This window comes from Euwallacea similis, chromosome 11, assembly GCF_039881205.1.
Source record: "Euwallacea similis isolate ESF13 chromosome 11, ESF131.1, whole genome shotgun sequence".
NCBI lineage: Eukaryota > Metazoa > Arthropoda > Insecta > Coleoptera > Curculionidae > Euwallacea > Euwallacea similis.
In genome coordinates this window covers 4,714,382-4,732,761 of record NC_089619.1, presented here as the reverse complement: position 1 = coordinate 4,732,761, position 18,380 = coordinate 4,714,382, and the positions used below count along the sequence as shown (strand labels likewise).

Genomic DNA, 18,380 nt, shown 5'->3' with positions numbered 1-18,380 from the left:
ATACAATTATGACTTGAAATGAATTTTTATTTTGGGTTTCCCCGATTTTAGCCCAAGCTATCAGCTTTTGCTATTATTATTTATTTAATTGTTATATTTCTATAACTTATTTGTAAACGTTTATATATTATCATGGCGGATGCGTCAGAAAATGGCACAATCGTTATCCATTTGGCACAATTTTGGTATGATTTGTTGCGCACCTAGTAAAATCACTTCGAGAACAACGGCGGTAACAACACTGTCTGGTGTTTTATTTCGTTCTGTAGTTTGTTGTGTAGACCTGGTGTTTAACACGTTGGTTGCAGATTAAAATTTAATTAAAATTGATTTTAAAAATCAATATTTAATTAACAACTTAATTTCAATCTACACGTTATAACGGAAAGACTTGAAATTCAAAATGGCGAACGAAGCTTCAGAGGACATTTCCTCCTTAACTCTCAACAAGTTAAAGGTAAATAATTAGATATAGAACACTCATATTACGAAAGTCGTTGAAAGAATAAGAAACAAATCATATATATGAATTCGGTCCAAAATACAGTGTAATTTACCTTGTTCAACTCTAAATAAACATGTTTTGTAGGTTATATTTTATAGACAGCTGTTTTAATCTTTCGAGATCTCTGCATATTCTTTTGATCGCCCCATAACAATAAATATTCTTTGTAGGTGCCAGATTTGAAAAAGGAATTGAAGAACAGAGGTCTCAGTATCACAGGTAATAAAACGGAATTGGTTGAACGTTTACTGTCAGCATTGAAAACAAAAGCTCCTGAGCAAAAAATTATTTCTGATCCATTAATTGATGATATTGAGGAAGAAGACCTACTAAATGTAAGTACAAAAATTGACTCATGATTTGGTTATACTATAGGTGTCAAAATATATTCTGGACCTCTTTGGTTGTGACATCAGGTCAATCCTATTGTAGTTGATAGCTTGTTTATTAAACCTAGATATAAGGAAACTGAAATCAATGAAATGGAGTGATTGACATGAAAAATTTTGTTGCTAAAAATTTGTGTATTATTATTCTTTCTGTTGTATTATGGCATTCAATTGATATAAGAAAATGTACTGCAGTAGTCAAAGTCAGAACCCAAATAAGTTCATAGAGATGCATTCCAGAGTTCACAATGTGCAACAGAATACTAGAAAGTTTCATAAAAAGCTACATATTTATTTAAGTTTAGATTTACTATAATATGAACACATACTGTACCTATTTATTTCAGGAAGATGATGATGATGAGCACCTGGATGAAAGAGAGTCCTTAATTAGTGACATAGATATAGACAATTTACCCAAAGTGGAAAAGCGAAAACTAGAAGCAGATAAGTCCAGCATAGCAAGTGGTCCAGCCAAAAAGGTGATTTTAAAAAGAAATATCAGTGAGACTTATGCAGCTAGTCCTGTTGCACAAGAGGTAAAATCTGAGGAAGATGTTCCCACAGGGAAATCAAATATTATAACGGATGATAAAAAAGTCATCAAATTATCTGAACTTTCCATTAAAGAGGTGAGGGGAAGTGTGTTTTATGTTTTTGCTGATATTAAGGCCCATCTTTAATTGTTTCAGAGGTTGGAAATGCGGGCTAAAAAGTTTGGAGTAACAAATTTAAGTGACGATGCAAAGAAATTGGCAAGAGCTGAAAGGTTTGGAGTTGGAGCTAGTGAAAAATCCACGTCTGGAAACTCCATTAAACTAAATGTAAGCTATTCATTCAATTCAAAAACAAAACAAATTATTTAACAGTTTTACTATTTGACTTAAACTTTCAGCCCCCAAATACAAGTATTGAAGTCCTGAAACAAAGGGCAGCTAGATTTGGTGGGTCAGTATCAAGCTTAATGTCTGATGTGGAAAATAGAGAGAGACAGGAAAAACGCAAACAACGGTTTGGCATTACTACGTTGACTACAACTTCAACAGTAAATGGTAAATCTGCAGTAAAAGACTTGGAAGCTGCGAAAGCGGCGCGATTGGAAAGATTTAAAACTGAAATTAAATAGGCAGGCCAGAGACTTATATTGTCTATTCTGAACTCTTGCTTGGTATTAATTGTTTACTTTAGAATAACCGATTAATTAACATAATTATAAGTTTATGTTAAGCTATTTGATGAAAATTGATAATTTTTGGTAATTCTTTTTAAATACCAAGTAAACTATAAATATACATTCCGAATGTAGTTTGGAAATGTAATTAATGGTACTCGCGTTTACCATTAATCCAGAAACCCATTGCAGTGGTGCAGTTTTAAGTTCTATACAATTAATTTTTTATGATTAGAATAATTGTTTAAGTTGAAATGTTTAGCGTTTACGCAAAAGTAGGTACAAAATTACAAAATGGACATTTACTTAAAAAGTAGTGGTCATTCCAGTGGTTGATTTGATTATTACAGATATGCTGAAGCTAAAGTAAATAATTGGAGAAATTAAACAAAACATGAGATTTGGTTTTAACTGCCATTTCAAAACAAAATTTGAATTTTTATGTATTTAAGTGCTTTATTTAGTAACTATTCATGATCAATTTAATAATTTCTAATAATTAAATAATTTCCTACTTGTTTGTAATAAACAATTAGAACTTTGTATTTTAAAATTTTACTACTTCATCTTCCTTGTACCTAGTTTTGCGTAAGTTTTAAAAATTCCAAATTTAAACTAATTCTTGCACAAAATAAATCTCCTACTCAATTGGTTTTCAATTATTGTAATTGGTTTTTACTAATTAAAGAATAAGCATTTTTTGCAATGAAGGTGTTTGATATTAATTATGATCTAAACACTGGGTGATTGCTGTAAGTTTTGAACATGATTCGCAAAAAACTATTAGGCAGTGGCTCTCAAAATTGTCTCACAAAAAATAGTAACAGTGTAAAAATTGAACGTGACGAATACAAAGAAAACTCCCTAAAACAATAGATGGAAACACGACAAAAGATACTTGCAGGTTCAAAAAATGCCCATAAATCTACTGCAAAACCAATCTAAAAAAGTGTTGACGTATATAACACGTCTTAAGCACAGTCGTCAGTGCTTTCTATCACATTGTTTAGAAGGGAATTAAATTAAATAATTCTTGTGGTAATTTAAAAGTATTTATTGCTAAAAGTCAATTATGTCGGATACTATTCTGGTCGTAGACCCAAGTAAAGTCAGAAAGTAAAATCGCAACATAAATCACTGGAAAATGACATTGTTTATTTTTAATTTCCATTAAAATTAAGAAGTCTGCTTATAGATTTTTTAATTTTATTCAACTTATAATTATTTTATAAATATGCTATATAAAATATGTATTATTTACATATTAATAACTATATTCCTTGAATCAAGGACCATTGTCGCTTACAGGATGTCTGTACCTATTAATTGCTCGTCCGGGTTTACGTAAATAATCGAATAATTATGAAGAAAAACTGTGATATCGACTTCAACATATCTTGAGGGAAAAAGATTTGATTTGTTTCCTATATTTGAGTAATTGTTTGCACTTGAATTGTCTGATTATCTGCTGTTCTAAAATACATGAAACAACAATTTTAAATTAATATCAATCCAAAAATTGGATATAGAACATTTATTACATTTAAACAAAAATTAGGGCTTACATAATTTCGGCGACTTCCATAGCTTCTATGTTCTCTAAATCCTCACGTTTGATTTGTATCGTAGTTGCCTGTATAGTGTGCTCATCAAGTATGTGTTCATTAAAAGTATTGTTGTCATCAAAATTTTTATTACACAATTTGCACGTATACTGAACAGTTTGCACGACTTCTTCACGTTCTGTTGGCACTAAGTGAGCTTTCATGTGGACTTTTAAGCTATTGCTACCTGCAAATCTTAAAAAAATTTACATTTACATCCCGAACTTTAGATCCTAGACAAAAACTAACTTTTTTCCGCACATTTCACAGACATGAGGCTTCTCCCCAGTATGAGTTTTCATATGACCGGAGAGCTGTCCCGACGACGTAAATCCTTTGTCGCATAACTTGCAAATATGCGGTTTATCCCCTGTATGAGACCTAAAAAATAAAATAAATACATAGGCTTTAAATTAAATTGACATTAGAACCTTATATGGATTGTTAAAGTTTCGTGTCTACTGAATTTCTTCCCGCAAATCTCACAAGTGTATGGTTTTTCCCCTGTATGAATTCTTTGGTGAAGGGTTAATGTATTAGACCCTGAAAATGCTTTTCCACATGTCTGACAAACGTAGGGTCGGTCTCCAGTATGTGTGCGCATGTGAATCCCCACGTACCCTGACTGAGTAAATCTAAAAGGAGAAAAACATAATTTTGCTGCATACATAATAAAAAAAGCATAAATACCCTTTATTACAAACAGGGCAAATATATGGTTTTTCTCCAGTATGCACCCTTAAATGTTTTTCTAGATTACAGCTTTGAGTGAAAGATTTCTGACAAACTCGACATTCGTATGGCCGTTCTCCAGTATGCGATCTTAAATGAATCTTCAGACTTCTTGCTTCAACATACTGTTTAGGACAGTAGGTGCAGCTCAGCAGTTTATGACCTGTGTGATATTTCATGTGTTTGTGTAAACTAGAAGCCCATTTGAAAGCTCTGCCACAGACTGAACACAAATGGGGTTTTCCCTAAGCAAAGAAAAAACATATAATACACTAACGGATTGAGGTACTTATTATAGTAACAAAACGGTAACAGGCGATCATTAAAAAAAATTCTCACAATAAGCAATTAATCGTAAACGTATGGTGTTGGTTGAGCAAATTGCTATTTGCAATCGACCACTAACTGATAACAGATAATAAATGAATTTATCAAAAATACGCCTTTGATATTAAAACACTTACTTGAGGTTATTTTTTAAAATTAATTAGTATTGCTTTAAAAATAATAAGAGAGCACTCTGAGAACAGTTATTTTTATATGAAAGATTCCACCCTTAAAACAAACCTGAATATTCCTCAGCTCTCCTGTATGTTTCTTTTTATGTTTACTCAAATTAGAGCTCTCTGCAAAAGACATATCGCATTGATCACAGTGATGAGGTTTGTGGTCCAAATGAATCTTCTGATGTCGTTTCAAAATGCGAGATTCTGCAAATGCTTTATTACATACACTACAAATGTGGTCTAAATCCTTGGGATGTGACATCATATGAACCTAGAATGCTGTGATAAATATAATTTCTTCATCTTAAAAATTAAAATACCTTTAAATCAACTCTTAAATGATACTGTGCATCACACTTTGTGCATTTGTATTTCAGATCTTTACTTTTTGGTTTTGAAGAATCACTTTCAGTATATTGCTTAAGAGTGTTTAAGTCAATTTGGTAGTTCAACTCGTCCCCTGTGTCTTCATTAGGTGTATTATCATTATCAACCTCTTCATTGCCATCGAATGTTTCCACTATTGTGTAATACTCATCACAAATCTAAGAAAATTTGATCAATGACAAAGACCTATAAAAATGACTGGATACATGCCTCCGTCTTTTGCATTACAGCTTGTTGCTCTGTAGTAATAACGGTTTCAAAGGCATCAGAGTCACTGCCGAATGGCTTGGTTTCGAGAAATATCTTTTCTGGCGATGGGGATCGGAATCTTAACTGTTCTTCTAATTCCTTTTTAGCTTGACTTCTTGAGATTTCTTGTTCTTGGTATTGTCTTAGCATATCCTAAATAAATTAAAAGTTGAGATGATGCCAGGAGAATATCAAAATTATTAAAGAGTACCTGAAACTCCGTGCTGGCAAACTGCCTAAGTACTGAATCGGATTTTTCACATAGTTGTTTGAATGTGTATGCTCTACTGCATTGAAGAACACATTGCACGCACATGTGGTTGGGTAAACCATCTTCTTCTGAAATCTGCAAATCAAATAATATCTAGCTATTAACCGGGTGCAAATTAAAATATCTAATATTTTTAATTTTTAAAAGATCTATCTGCACCTCCAGGGGGTGACCCCTGGATGCCTCCTCCGAGTCAGGGCAACCAACACCGCAAGAGGGAGAAAAGTAACAGACGCGGAAGGCCGAATATGCAATGGATAAAACTGAGAAATGCCTGTGTGACATCAAAAATTAGCCATTTCAGACAAGTAGGGCTTTAGGAGAGTAGAGTGAGTTGTATTACCACCACACCACGGGCGCATAATGACTTAAGTAATTGAAAGGAGGAAAAGTGGCATTGCCGCTTAAGTGGAAGGATGCAAATGGAACATGGAGAGATACAAAGCCATTAGGAAGACCTTCTTAATTATACAGAGCGAAAAAAAGTGCAATAGGCCCGAAATGACCCAATGAGACTATAAACAGCAATGTTTTGAGATCACATTAGATAAAGAGAGTGTGAAGCAAACTAGGATTCCTTTCACGACCCTGACATGATAAACCTCAGGGACAGTTCCAGTGTCAGAGAAGGCTTTTTTCAATTAGAAATTTTTAAAGGGAAGGCGTTTCTCGGCCGCTAGAATATCAGGCCAGGTTTCTCTTTGAAAATTTTCCTCAAGATAAAAAAATCTACAAATTGGACCCCAAAAAGGTTCACAGTATTAGCATACATGGAATATTTCCTTAATATGACGGTTCAACAAAAGCCTCTATAATCGAACAAAAATTTTTTTTTAATCTCCCGTTATAGTGTCTAAAAACAAGTGGTTGACACCCTGTATATCAAACTAATTTTTCTTTTTCTTGGCTTTGTTCACACTGCCTAAACCTCCTGCTTCCTGACAGCTTAGTCTAGGCAAACCATCATCTTCTGTTTCTTTTCAGCTCCCACGTCTCACCACAGACCGAGATGAGTGAGATCAACGACCGGCATACGTCCGACCTAAGCTTGACACCTAATCACTAAGAAGCCCAGTAAATGGAACACGAATTTCAATCGTCCAATGCAATATGTTTTGAATAACGTAACTGTTTCTATTGCTGTTACTTCTAGAGAAAAAAAATTACCTTAATTCCCGAAAAGCTCTGGAGCATTTCATCGAGACAGGCACCGAAAAGGGGTCTCATGTTACCTTTCTCCAGTAAACAGGCCCGACAAACCTTTTCTATCTGCAATGGAGACGCCAAATACTGAGACAAGTCCATTTTTATGTCTTTTAAATCCATTTCGACCATAACGTGTGTCGTAGTCCGGCAAAATGGTAATTATGCCGAATACGAAATTCCGTTCTGACGTATGTCTAGGATAAATATCTCCAAAAGGGAACCACCAAAAACACCACCATGGAACAATGTAAAATCAACATGGCTGCGAACTCGAAACGACGACAGTATCGAAATATGTTTTACGTTTTCCTATAGTTTTCCAGTGATCATGCGCTGAAACAACAGAAATTACGTATTTCGTCACTTGATTCTGCGCTTAAAATGCAATTCAACTCCGCTATAAACAGGACAATCGTATCGATGTTGAATAATCGATATTTGTATAATTTTTTTAGCTTTTGTAATATCAATGTCTGAGTTGCAATTAACTTTCACTATTCTCAAAAGCATTACTTTATTAAATGTCAAATTTTAGCAGCTTTTGCAAATACAGTACCCGCTTTTTTAAATATTCGGGAGGAAATATTTAATTTTTCTAATATATTCGATACACAAACTCATCTTGATTCATGCATCCTGTATGTCCGGTTGCCTATACATGTAGGAACTAACCTAACTTTATGCAGTTTAAGTTTAAAATTTTCTGTTATTTTTCTGTTTTTTCACATTTATTCAGTTCCCATTACAATAAAATAGTTATAGGAAGAAATAGTTACTTTAGGTTTATTCAACATGAGAAACTTTCAAAGTTTTGAATCTCCGAATGATAATGAGATTGCTATTTGTGAGATAAACGGAAGAGTTCAGTTTACTAATTCTGACTATATTAACATAGGCATTTTCACTAATGCTGTAAGTATGAAACTACTCCCATGACATAAGTCTCATTATAATGCTCTAGGTTTCCAGCTATCCGAAAATTCATATAACTAGAGATCAGCTTCATCCCATTACTTCTGGAGACGAAGGCAAGGCCCTATTCCTACCAGTCAATGTCTCTTTCCTAAAGCAGCTTACACAAGTCTACTATGAGCAGGGCCCCATTGAAGCCTTACAATTAGCCAAATCCCATAATCATTTTTTAGTATCACAAACTGCCAATATTTTGTTAGGCATTTTCAACTACATTAAAAAAGGCAGGCTTCTTTTAAACCCTAACATAAGGTACAGTGGACCGACTTTGATACATAAGTTAGGGCAGACTAGAGATTGGCAAAACAGTACTATAAGATTTATTTCATGGCATCCTTATTGTACTAAATTAGCTGTGGTCACCTGTGATGATAGTGTGAGGATTCTTAGTAGTGACAGCAATTATCATCCTTTGCTCAGGTGTAAACAGCAGAAGAATATAACTTGTGTGGCATGGAGACCTTTGTCTAATACTGATATTGCAGTTGCACATGAGGGTGGTATTCTTGTATGGAATATTGATCCAAATTCTTTGGTGGGTTTCATTAATGGCTCAATAACAATCAATGATTAAACCCAAATTAGGGCAGAATTTTAAAGTTTGGATATACTATATACACAGATAAAGCTCAACTTAATGCACCATTTTTACTTGTAGGTATTAAGGCCTTCTGTTAGCAATGCCACAATTCTCTACAGAATCGAACATAGGCCAGTAATGAGTATTGCTTGGTCTCCAAAAGGAGATTTACTGGTCAGTGTGGCTGGTTGTAACAATAAAATCTTAGTGTGGGATCCTGAATTAGATTGCATTAATACCTTAATGAGGCCTGGGGGATTTGGTAATGTGTTGGTTAAATGGTCTCCAACTGGGGAGAAGTTATTTACTTGTTCAGATGGTATTGTTTTTAGGTATGATATATTGTGTTGTTGATTCTGTACTTTATAATTTGTGTAAGGCACCTAGTACTCATCTACGCAGAGATCCTTTTATTATTTGATTTAATCTATCAGCTTTTGTTTTTATCTGAATTTTAACTAGTAAAATCTAGACAAACTTAAATGTTAATGTCTGACGTTATAAGACAAAGAACAAACTGAAATTCACAGGAATCCATGACTCTGCACTATTTAAAAATTTCATGTTCTTTATACCAACAGTGCAGTAACTGTCAAAGGAGAAAAATTAGTTTTACTCTATGAATTAGTGCAGAAACAGTAGATTTAGTTCAGCAATAAAAGACAAACCTATCGAAAGTCTTTTAGGTTCTCTCTTTTTTTCCCTACACCTACAGCATCACTGGTAATCACCTGTTTTCTACAGTTCCCAATAATAAATTATCAGCCCCAAATATTTACATATTAAACACATTCTTGATCCTACCTCTTCTTATACTGAAAAGAACTACAAACATCAATATTTTTTCGCAAATTTTTCCAACTACTGATAGCTAGAATTATCTAATTTTCAATTTTTAACTTTCTGCTCGCATGGGGTACAGATGCACATTAGCGTTTAATTTTTGCAAAACTCATTCGTTAACTTTAGAAAATGAATTTTGTGTCAAACGGACTTTACACGTGTTATTTGTTTGTGAAAGTTTTTAATATTTACGCGGGTACAAACGCACTCAGCATAAGTTTTGTTGGCATTTTTCCAGAGTTTGGGACTATAGAAACTGGGAATGTGAACGCTGGACTGTTCCTAGTGGACGTGTTCAATCTGCCTGTTGGTCAAACTGTGGCACTACTTTGCTGTTTGCCACCAATACTGAACCAATTATCTACGGTGTAATAGTAAAAAGTGATTTGGTTTTCACTAGTGATAATGGTACGAATATTTTACCAGAAATTATTACTAAACCAAATATGGAAAAATTATTTTAAATTTAATTCTTACAGAATCTTCATCAAACCAAGCTATATCAATATTTGACGTCACCAAGACTGATTTAAATGGTTTGATGGTTGGGGGCTTAGTGCATTGCATGGAGACAGATCCAAAAGGGAAGCATTTAGCTATTATGTTTCAAGATACTAGTACGATAGCCGTTTTTAACATAGTCAAACAACCGACTTTACAGCTTTTACCCGGGTTAGTACAATAACTGAATTAGCTATAAAGCGACATTCATAAAATTATTATTTATAGGTGTTTTGTAATGGGTTTAGCAGAAGAGAAGCCAAGTACCATATGTTTCCAGCAAAATTTTGAATCTGGAGCCTGTCTTACGATTGGATGGTCAAGTGGGAGAGTTCAATATTTCCCAATTATCTACACTGATTTGACTTCTAGTAGTAGCGTAAGCGAAAATGTTCCTTCTAATGTGTCTTTATATAAATCTTTTAGTAATTCTCATATATAGGACATAAGTTGATTGTGGTCATGGTGTTATTTTTTACACATGTTTTTGCTATTCGAACAACAACGTTTTAATGCTTTCAATAAACGGTTATTTTATAAACGGTGTTTTGTATTTGCGCATTTCCTTTTCACCATTTATCCTTAGTCTAAACTTTCAACAACTTTAAAAGCTGAAAAGACCACGGTCAATGTTGTCCACACCTGTTATTTATGAGGAATAACAAACCCATTTTGAAACTAAATTGAAGGAAATATTTACCACATAATTAAGAATGCTTAATTAGATACAACTAAATAATAAAGTATTATGAATAATAAGACCAAAAATTCCCTATCTGTTGCTGCATATGTATGAAAATAAATACCATTTCTTTAATTACTCAGTTATAGAGGTATTCAATAGCAATCTTCAAATTTCCATAATCTCCACCACTGATCTAGCGCAACAAGAAGAGCGTGTAAACTTTATCACCGCTTCAGTTTCAATTTCAGCACCGCAGTGTACGATGCTCCGGACCAACTCCGGTGAAACTCCCCAATCACGCATATGATGCGCTTGGAACTTTTCGGAAAGTTTCACGATGAAAACGGGTTCAATATAAACTGAAATTAATTCAGTGTGTTTATTGTGAAGTACTGAAAGCTTATTCGAGAGCAACTATACCGGACTGTGTATCAAGCCTTAAAGAGCTAATTAAGTTTTTGATTTAGGTAAGTTGAATGATGCGTTCATTTGGTCTCATGGAAGTCTAATGACTTAAAGGGGTACAAAATGATTTGGCCTATTGAAGCTTCAGAAATTAGTTTCAGTTTTTTTTCTTAAAATGTAGAATTATTTATTGTTACACTGTAAAAAAAGCTATAAATTAGTAAACGTTGAGTGCGTTTTCTTATCTGGTTACAGTTATTTTATCTTAGAATCAAAGGAATATCTGGTTTCTTTCAGTTAGAGAGTTTATACATCAATTGTATAAACGTAGTCAATATTTCAATAAAACTAATAAATCGCCAAATGACAGGCAACCCAGATTATACTAATACACATAAAAGAATGGAGCTATGCGTCATAATGGCTATTGGCTAGGTTTACATCGCATACAGTTCCAGAAATGTAGTTTGTTGACCAGTCTCTTATCATACCGTGCTGGCACCCTGTATATTCGTAATATATACAGGGCGTCTGAGTAGAAGTGAAACATTAAATCACCTCAATAAAAATAAATGAACTAGATATGTGCATATATATTAAAATTCCTCGAAATGTGTGTTTTAAATTTAACTATGTTAAAACATTTTAAGTGTTTGTGTTTGCAACTATTCATACATTCGCTGCGCTTTAAATCAAAGTTAACGTTTAATGGAGACAGGATACGGATGCCAAGTGAAAATAAACTTATTCCATCGTTTAATGCTAAATGTTTCTGTGAAAGACGTGTTTCTCAATCAACGAAAGTATTAAGTGCGTTAATGTTTAGAAGTAGTTAATTCGTTATAAATTCTGATATAGACCCATTTGGGAAGGACGAGTAGTAGAATAATTCACTGTCAATGATAATAAAGGTAGAAACAAATTATTGTCAATCACGTGAACTCACGGTTTATCACACGAAGCATGGAACTTCATGCTATACTGGTACATCATACAATCATCACGTGTCAAGTTATATATTATGGAATTATCGTGTCGTCGCGTGAATGGGCATCCACATGAATTCACCTCATGTGAAAATCTGAGTGCACACGGTTTTTGACTACCTGAGCCACGAATTTGGTTCGATCGTATTAGCTCAAGTTAGGTCCGGTTCCCACGTACTCCGTAATAACGTCATTTCCACTAGTGATGAAAATTTCACTATGAGGGTTAATTTCCATTAATTATCATTTTTCAGATGTCAGACAGTTTGTCTCATCTGCAGAATATCTCTCACCTATCAACGTTCTGTTAGTTAAATTTCCATTACCTTCAATGGCTCTCAATTTCAATATTTCATTTAGTAAAGCAAAACAAACAGATTCGAACAAACATCACCTTTATTTAAATATCCACTGGGAACTTAGTTAGAAACCAATTTAGATTTCACCCCTTTAACAAGATCTAATATTGTTTTTTGAAAGAAATTCCTACCCACTTAACGGAGGTGTTTGCTAGTGTTGACACGAAAGCTTGCTTTAATTGTATGTGACTGATATTAATGCATTATTCGCCCGAACAGAATTTTAGTGTACATTTCCAATTATTACCTATTTCTTACAGTTACATAACAAATTTAGCAGATTGGTATTGCTTTTGTGTATCTACGTAACCGGTTTTGAAACATTTTAAATATTTAGTATAATTATACGAGGACATCAATATTTAGGATGTTTGCGCGAAAATTTAGCCAACTTAAGCGAGGCTGAGAATAAGCCTTACACAATAAATCTCATTTTAGTTGGCTTAGAATAGCCAATTAAAATGATACTCTTTCTAAGCTTCATTTAAGTGGCTCACTTAAGTTGGCTAAATTTGACAGCATAGAAAAGTATTAGTTTAAGTCACGCCTAGACGCAAGTTCCGTTCATGGACTTACGGCGAATACGGGGGTCCTACGAGTAGGACTACATAACCCAAACTAATTCGGTTCGATTTTTTTTTACCATTTCAATACAAAAACGACTTTATTGACTGAATTATATTGTGTAATGACCATATCATACAATACAAGCTTCCAAACGAACTAATGTCACTCCAACACTTCCTATTATCGCTCATGTATTTGCTCTACGTTTATAGATAACAATCGATCGATGTTCATACACACACTCTCATTTTGCTAAAATTATCTACACGTAATAGATTAGGGGAAAACAGGCTCGATAAAGGCGCACATTACACGTACTTAATTTGAGCTGAAATATATCAATAAAAGTTACCTGATAAGAGATCAGATACATAATCTGTCCGGTTCTTGTGGTATGTTTGTTAATAGACTTCCGCAGAGGTTTCAAAGAAACGCACGAGAGCGAAAAAATCATTGGGGTTGGTCAACATCAACAGACACTCATGGGCATTGTTTTTATTACGTGCTTTCTTTAAGGAACTAGAACCTTATTAATCAAGTTTTTCCTAGTTTTTAGCTACTTCCTGTTTAATTTTTGGCTTTATTTCAGCGGGCTTTCGAACAATTATCTCTTAGTTGGGTAAACCCCTTCGAGAAATGCATTCCACCTACGGATCAAGCATAGAAAGTCTCATAGTTATCGTCTTGACACATTTCCAGAAAAGTGACTCTTATTCTATTTGTAGCTCTCCCCTGAAGACACCTAATTCACCAACCCTAATAAAGCTGTCGACTTTATTTTATCACGCCACACTACTGCTAGAACGTTTATCCCCGATTTATTTTCCTCGGAAGTTTAGAAAATACATTCACCGAAGTAGTTTTTTCCAGATCCTTTCCAGCCTCGGCGCATAACAAGATGGATATATTAAACATTGATTCAGCGGACATTTGATGTGCGAGCAAGGGTCGATGGACGTGCCACGTGCCCCAGGATCACCGGGGACAAAGCCCGAGGAGGGAGACATGGTCGAAAGCAATAAGGAGAATCTCGCAGGGTAGGTTAAGCCTCTTAAGGCCTCGTTAAGGTTCTGACTAATTATGCACAATCTGTGGATTAATGATGCACAATTTTTATTTGGAATACCTAGAAAGCTCTTTTAAAATGAATTATAGAGCTTAAAACTTCTCAGAAAGCAGAACAATTTGTGCTTTAAGGTCTAAAGTGGAAAGAGAAACTGGGGAATTGATTAAGTACTTCTGGCAGGAATTGTATCATCCATTTCTTTGGGACAAACTTTCCATTACAAGTGCGCTTTAATCTGTTTCTTTTTCTTTGGTTGGAGTTTTCGCCTTCTCAATTATAGGGAATACCGTTTAATTTTAAAAACTGTTGTTGTTAGAGTCTTGATGTTGATTGCCAAGAAAACTAAGACAATGGCAACTTAGACCAAGAACTGTTAGCAGTGAGAATCGCTTAGAAGTTTGCTCGATTCAAAATAGCCGAAAGCAGTTTATCTGCTCACTCTCTCATTTGGAAACTAAGCTTATGTCCTTTATATTACAGAAAATTCTTTCGCCAAAGTTTCAATATCAAAAACTCTCGATTCCGTCTCATCTATTAAGTTCGGGATAATGGTCTTATCCAGATAGCAACCCTTTTTGCGGTAGATCGTTCACCCCATTGCGGCAGCTGGAAACATGCCGAGAATTTTATGACCTTTTTTCTCAGAGTTTTTATGCGCTCTTTCATCATAATGAGTTTATGGATTTTATTATTTCAAATTATTCTTTGAATGTATTTTTAATTCATCAATTACTACAATACTATCGTGGTTTAAAATAATCTGAAGAGTGCACGGGCGTGAAGAGGAGGGAAAATGTCATAGGGGACTATTGAGAATATGAAATTTCTCTTGAAGACAATAGGCTCTGGATGTATATTTTGAGATATTAACCAGTATCAAAGTATTATCAAATATCAAAATTTTGTCGAGAAATACGAGAATACTTGCCTTTCACCATTTTGCCAAGAAAGGTCTGAAAACAAGCCTAAGGAGTTTGGTTCAAGGGGGTACCCAATTATCTCCAACATAATGATGATATAGATGATGTCTTGCTCACATTTTTTACTCGAGATATTAAAAAGATCTTATGTGGAACGTGACTCTTCGAATATCACCTATTACTTATTACCATTTGATTAAATATTTCCTGTATGTAATCTAAACCGATTTCAAAATACTGACGCTCAAAGTTTTATATTTTTTTCACTTTCGTGATCTGTATCCCGTCAACGGTTCGAGGTAGAATGATGTTTTGCACTGTTCACCTTAGTTTCGATAGGTTCATCAAATGGTTCCCAAACTTTGAAAAATAATCAATGAGACGTTTAAAGGCTTTGCAAGGGATTTACGTTTCAGGTTTAGCCCATTCCAGTTTAATTTACTTAAACACAAGGCTTGTGAAGGATTGACACATCAGATTCAACTCAATCTAGTTTAATTCAAGATTTATGAAGGGCTCACGTCTTGGGTTTAGCACACACGATTAGTTACAATATACAAGAATATTACAGACTGTTGAAGGGATTAAGGAGCGGAGTTTTAAAATATATTTCATATTTTACATTCGTCTAAAAAGGAATCCAATCTTTGATCTGAAGGTACAGCTGCAGTTATAAACCCGTAACAGTGGATTACCATAGTTTGACACAAGAAGTTTAAAATGATTAATATAAATAATTAAATATAATAATGATAATCAAATTCAAATAAAGTTTTACTCTGGAAGCGGATACATTAATATTTATTAGTGTTAAACATGTCCAAATTGTTCATACTCATAAATGAATTGAGCTCAGAAGTTGACGCATTTAAATAAATAATCATCAATTTATTAATACTTTATAATAGCGCTAATCGGGCGAACGGCCAACTGGTATTTATCCGTGTGTATTAATAGGAATACATAATTTCATGATACATTTTTATCTACATTTTGTTCTTGAACGATACCGTCTTAATCCACCTGCATTTACCCCATTACCGAAGTGTATTTAAAATTACCATTCAGCTACGCCACCCTGTAGCTCAGGTTAGTTTAACTGAATGCATTAGCATTCAATTAAGTTGCATGAATATTCACACTTGGGCTGTTGGTATCGACCTATGACTCAAATCGAATATTAACCGTTACGTAGCATAGAGCTATTCTCTTCTAATACACGCCCTCAAAAAGACGAAAGATATAAAATTCTACTTTACTACTTAGGGTGACAAGATCAATATCATAATTTTTTTCCTTTGTCTAAGCCCATGTTATAAACAAAGATAATGATGGAGATGCAGGAATATGATGCGAAGTTGGTGACGCTGGATATACTTTGTTGCCACTGCTACAGTGGTGGCAAATTAGAGTTTTAGTAGTCAAAATTTTCTTATACCGGGTGCCACCAGTTCTTGTCTATGTACGATGATGCGGTTTTCTACTCGAATGCTTACGTACCTACTTTGTATTTAAATGTTGACTTCAAATCAGATATCTACTAGTTTCTTGGATTATGAGCAGACATTACAGATCGAAAAAGCGGCGAACTTTTAAAAATATTTCCATACTCGCTCCCTGCTGTGCTACTGTTGGTTCATTGAAATTATACTGTTCAAATTTAGTACGAAAACCAATTTACGAATTACCGAGCTAAAATATCACGACAAATAAGAAATAAAAAGGCTGAAAGTCTAGAGCTCCCAGGTTTCTTTAATTTTAGCAGCATGAGTTCAAAAATTTTCCTGTAGCTCAGTGGGGAATTATTACGGAAAACAAAGGCCCCATTAATCACTGATGGAGCCCTGTCTAGACTATTTGCACAGTTATTTAGAGCCAAACCGCATGATGTCGCGTTCTTAAGCCACTCCTCTTTTATATTTATGATATTCATTCACCACTAGTGTGATAGCCATCTAAAGACAATCTCATGTATTAAATTTTTAGATGAGAAAAACTTCCGGTAGAAGCGGTAGGTTTATCCGCAAACCATCCGCAATCGGACCTTTGTCCCAACCTTTTAGGAATATTTAAGTAATGATATTTATAAGGCCACTCGCACCACTTACGACCTTTCGTTACTGTGTACATGTTAGCCTTTTTTCGTGATATGAGCCTGCGGGAAGTCGTAATGAAATTTTATGGCCCTCGTTTGCTCTCCATGTTTCCGCTGACGTGGTACGGCTCAAATAAGAAAACTTTCCAGGCGGATTTGTTTTACTTAAGTCATAATACTTCCAAGGCAAAAATATGCGGAATTATCTTTATTTGAACGAAATCACAGCCATGATAAAGTTCTATAATCTTCTAAAGGTAAAGGGCATGAAGGCCATTTATAAAGGTTAATCGAAGTTCGAGTTTCCGCAGTCCCTAGGGGTATTTTTATTTCATTTACTCTAATAAGGAGCCTCAATCATTTTATTGTTTTGTCGATATTTTATTAAAATACACTTTTCCTGAACGTGTATCGTTCTGTGCGATCTTCCTAGGCATTGCGGAAGGTTTGCGAAAAGCGATCTATAAGGGGTAACATATCATCATGGAGATATTTCAGGGGGCGATAGCAGCCTGCAACACTTTCTTCATTTGAGGTTGAGCAACTTTGGCATGTTTCTGATTGATTATGTGGAGGGATCCAACTTTATCGGAATATATGATTTATGTTTCGCAAAACAAACGTGTTTTTGTCGTAGCGTCTTTCCACTGATTCCATTATTTGCTCTATGCTAAACCAACTAAAAAATCGCTTTGGCAGTGACATGAAAAATAGGGTGCGCTTTGAAAAATTCAGCAAATCTCTTTCAGCTCATTTCACCGAATAATAATTGGACTCCCACTCAAAAGATGTGAAGTAGAATAATGGCAAGTGTTCAATATTAATGGGTGCATGAGCACGCGTCCGTTTAGTGTAAGTTATGTGCAACTGGTAAAAAGAGAATTGCGAATTTGTCGATTTTACTGTAAACTTATTTCGCATTTTTTTCCGTTATTTTAATCGGCCTTTATCGGGCTCGGTGATCGTACGTTGAATATCTCTTTTAGTTCAGGTTAGTTTTGGGAGCTGAGAGCTTCTCGGATTTGTATTCTCCTTACAGCTCTATATCACAATACATAATCGTCTCCAGCCACCCTTCACTTCTATTTTTATATCCCTTCAAAATATCGAATCAATTTCGCGTTCTATTAAATTTCAAGTCTCTTCTGCCTGTGTTTCCTTGGAGACAATCAGCGGGTATAAAATTTGAGCCCTATTGAGAGGTCGTTATTTAATTCTTCCTTTCTCGACTGCACGCATTTTTTTCCATACGTCTCCAACGTGAACTTCTAAGCATATTTGGAGACTCGATTTAATCCACTTACTTCAGCTGTGCCACCCAAGCAATATTTCTTACACAATAGATTCACTAAGCGAAAATAAAACAATGGGAACCGAAACG

At 34.6% G+C, this 18,380-nt stretch overlaps 4 protein-coding genes across 5 annotated transcripts in view; 3 read left to right on the top strand and 1 right to left on the bottom strand.

Annotated features, from left to right (window-relative positions):
• Positions 1–242: 242 nt before the first annotated feature.
• On the top strand, positions 243–2,188 carry LOC136412188 (SAP domain-containing ribonucleoprotein-like). The gene is made up of 5 exons (XM_066395161.1): positions 243–457; positions 676–840; positions 1,242–1,526; positions 1,587–1,718; positions 1,790–2,188. The coding sequence occupies exons 1-5, from the start codon at positions 404–406 to the stop codon at positions 2,018–2,020; spliced, it is 867 nt and encodes a 288-aa protein (XP_066251258.1). The 5' UTR covers positions 243–403; the 3' UTR covers positions 2,021–2,188.
• A 1,029-nt stretch (positions 2,189–3,217) lies between these two features.
• Positions 3,218–7,304, bottom strand: LOC136412170 (zinc finger protein ZFP2-like). Its single transcript, XM_066395133.1, has 10 exons — positions 6,982–7,304; positions 5,755–5,889; positions 5,505–5,696; positions 5,228–5,452; positions 4,969–5,178; positions 4,360–4,646; positions 4,101–4,304; positions 3,919–4,050; positions 3,631–3,864; positions 3,218–3,538 (listed from the first exon to the last, which is right to left on the bottom strand). The coding sequence occupies exons 1-10, from the start codon at positions 7,147–7,149 to the stop codon at positions 3,490–3,492; spliced, it is 1,836 nt and encodes a 611-aa protein (XP_066251230.1). The 5' UTR covers positions 7,150–7,304; the 3' UTR covers positions 3,218–3,489.
• A 413-nt stretch (positions 7,305–7,717) lies between these two features.
• Positions 7,718–10,390, top strand: LOC136412176 (aladin-like). Of its 2 annotated transcripts, none has more exons than XM_066395146.1 (6): positions 7,718–7,932; positions 7,982–8,527; positions 8,651–8,904; positions 9,654–9,823; positions 9,895–10,087; positions 10,145–10,390. In XM_066395146.1, the coding sequence occupies exons 1-6, from the start codon at positions 7,813–7,815 to the stop codon at positions 10,356–10,358; spliced, it is 1,497 nt and encodes a 498-aa protein (XP_066251243.1). In that variant the 5' UTR covers positions 7,718–7,812; the 3' UTR covers positions 10,359–10,390. The 2 variants fall into 2 exon arrangements, with proteins under 2 accessions (XP_066251243.1, XP_066251244.1); XM_066395147.1 differs by having other exon boundaries at positions 7,806–7,932; positions 7,990–8,527.
• A 3,406-nt stretch (positions 10,391–13,796) lies between these two features.
• The window catches only part of Adcy8 (adenylyl cyclase 78C), a 43,359-nt gene continuing 38,775 nt past the window's right edge, over positions 13,797–18,380 (top strand). Inside the window, exon 1 of the mRNA XM_066395116.1 lies at positions 13,797–13,955. Within this exon, the coding sequence (XP_066251213.1) occupies positions 13,852–13,955 (104 nt within the window). The 5' untranslated portion in view covers positions 13,797–13,851. The remainder of the gene's footprint in view (positions 13,956–18,380) is intronic.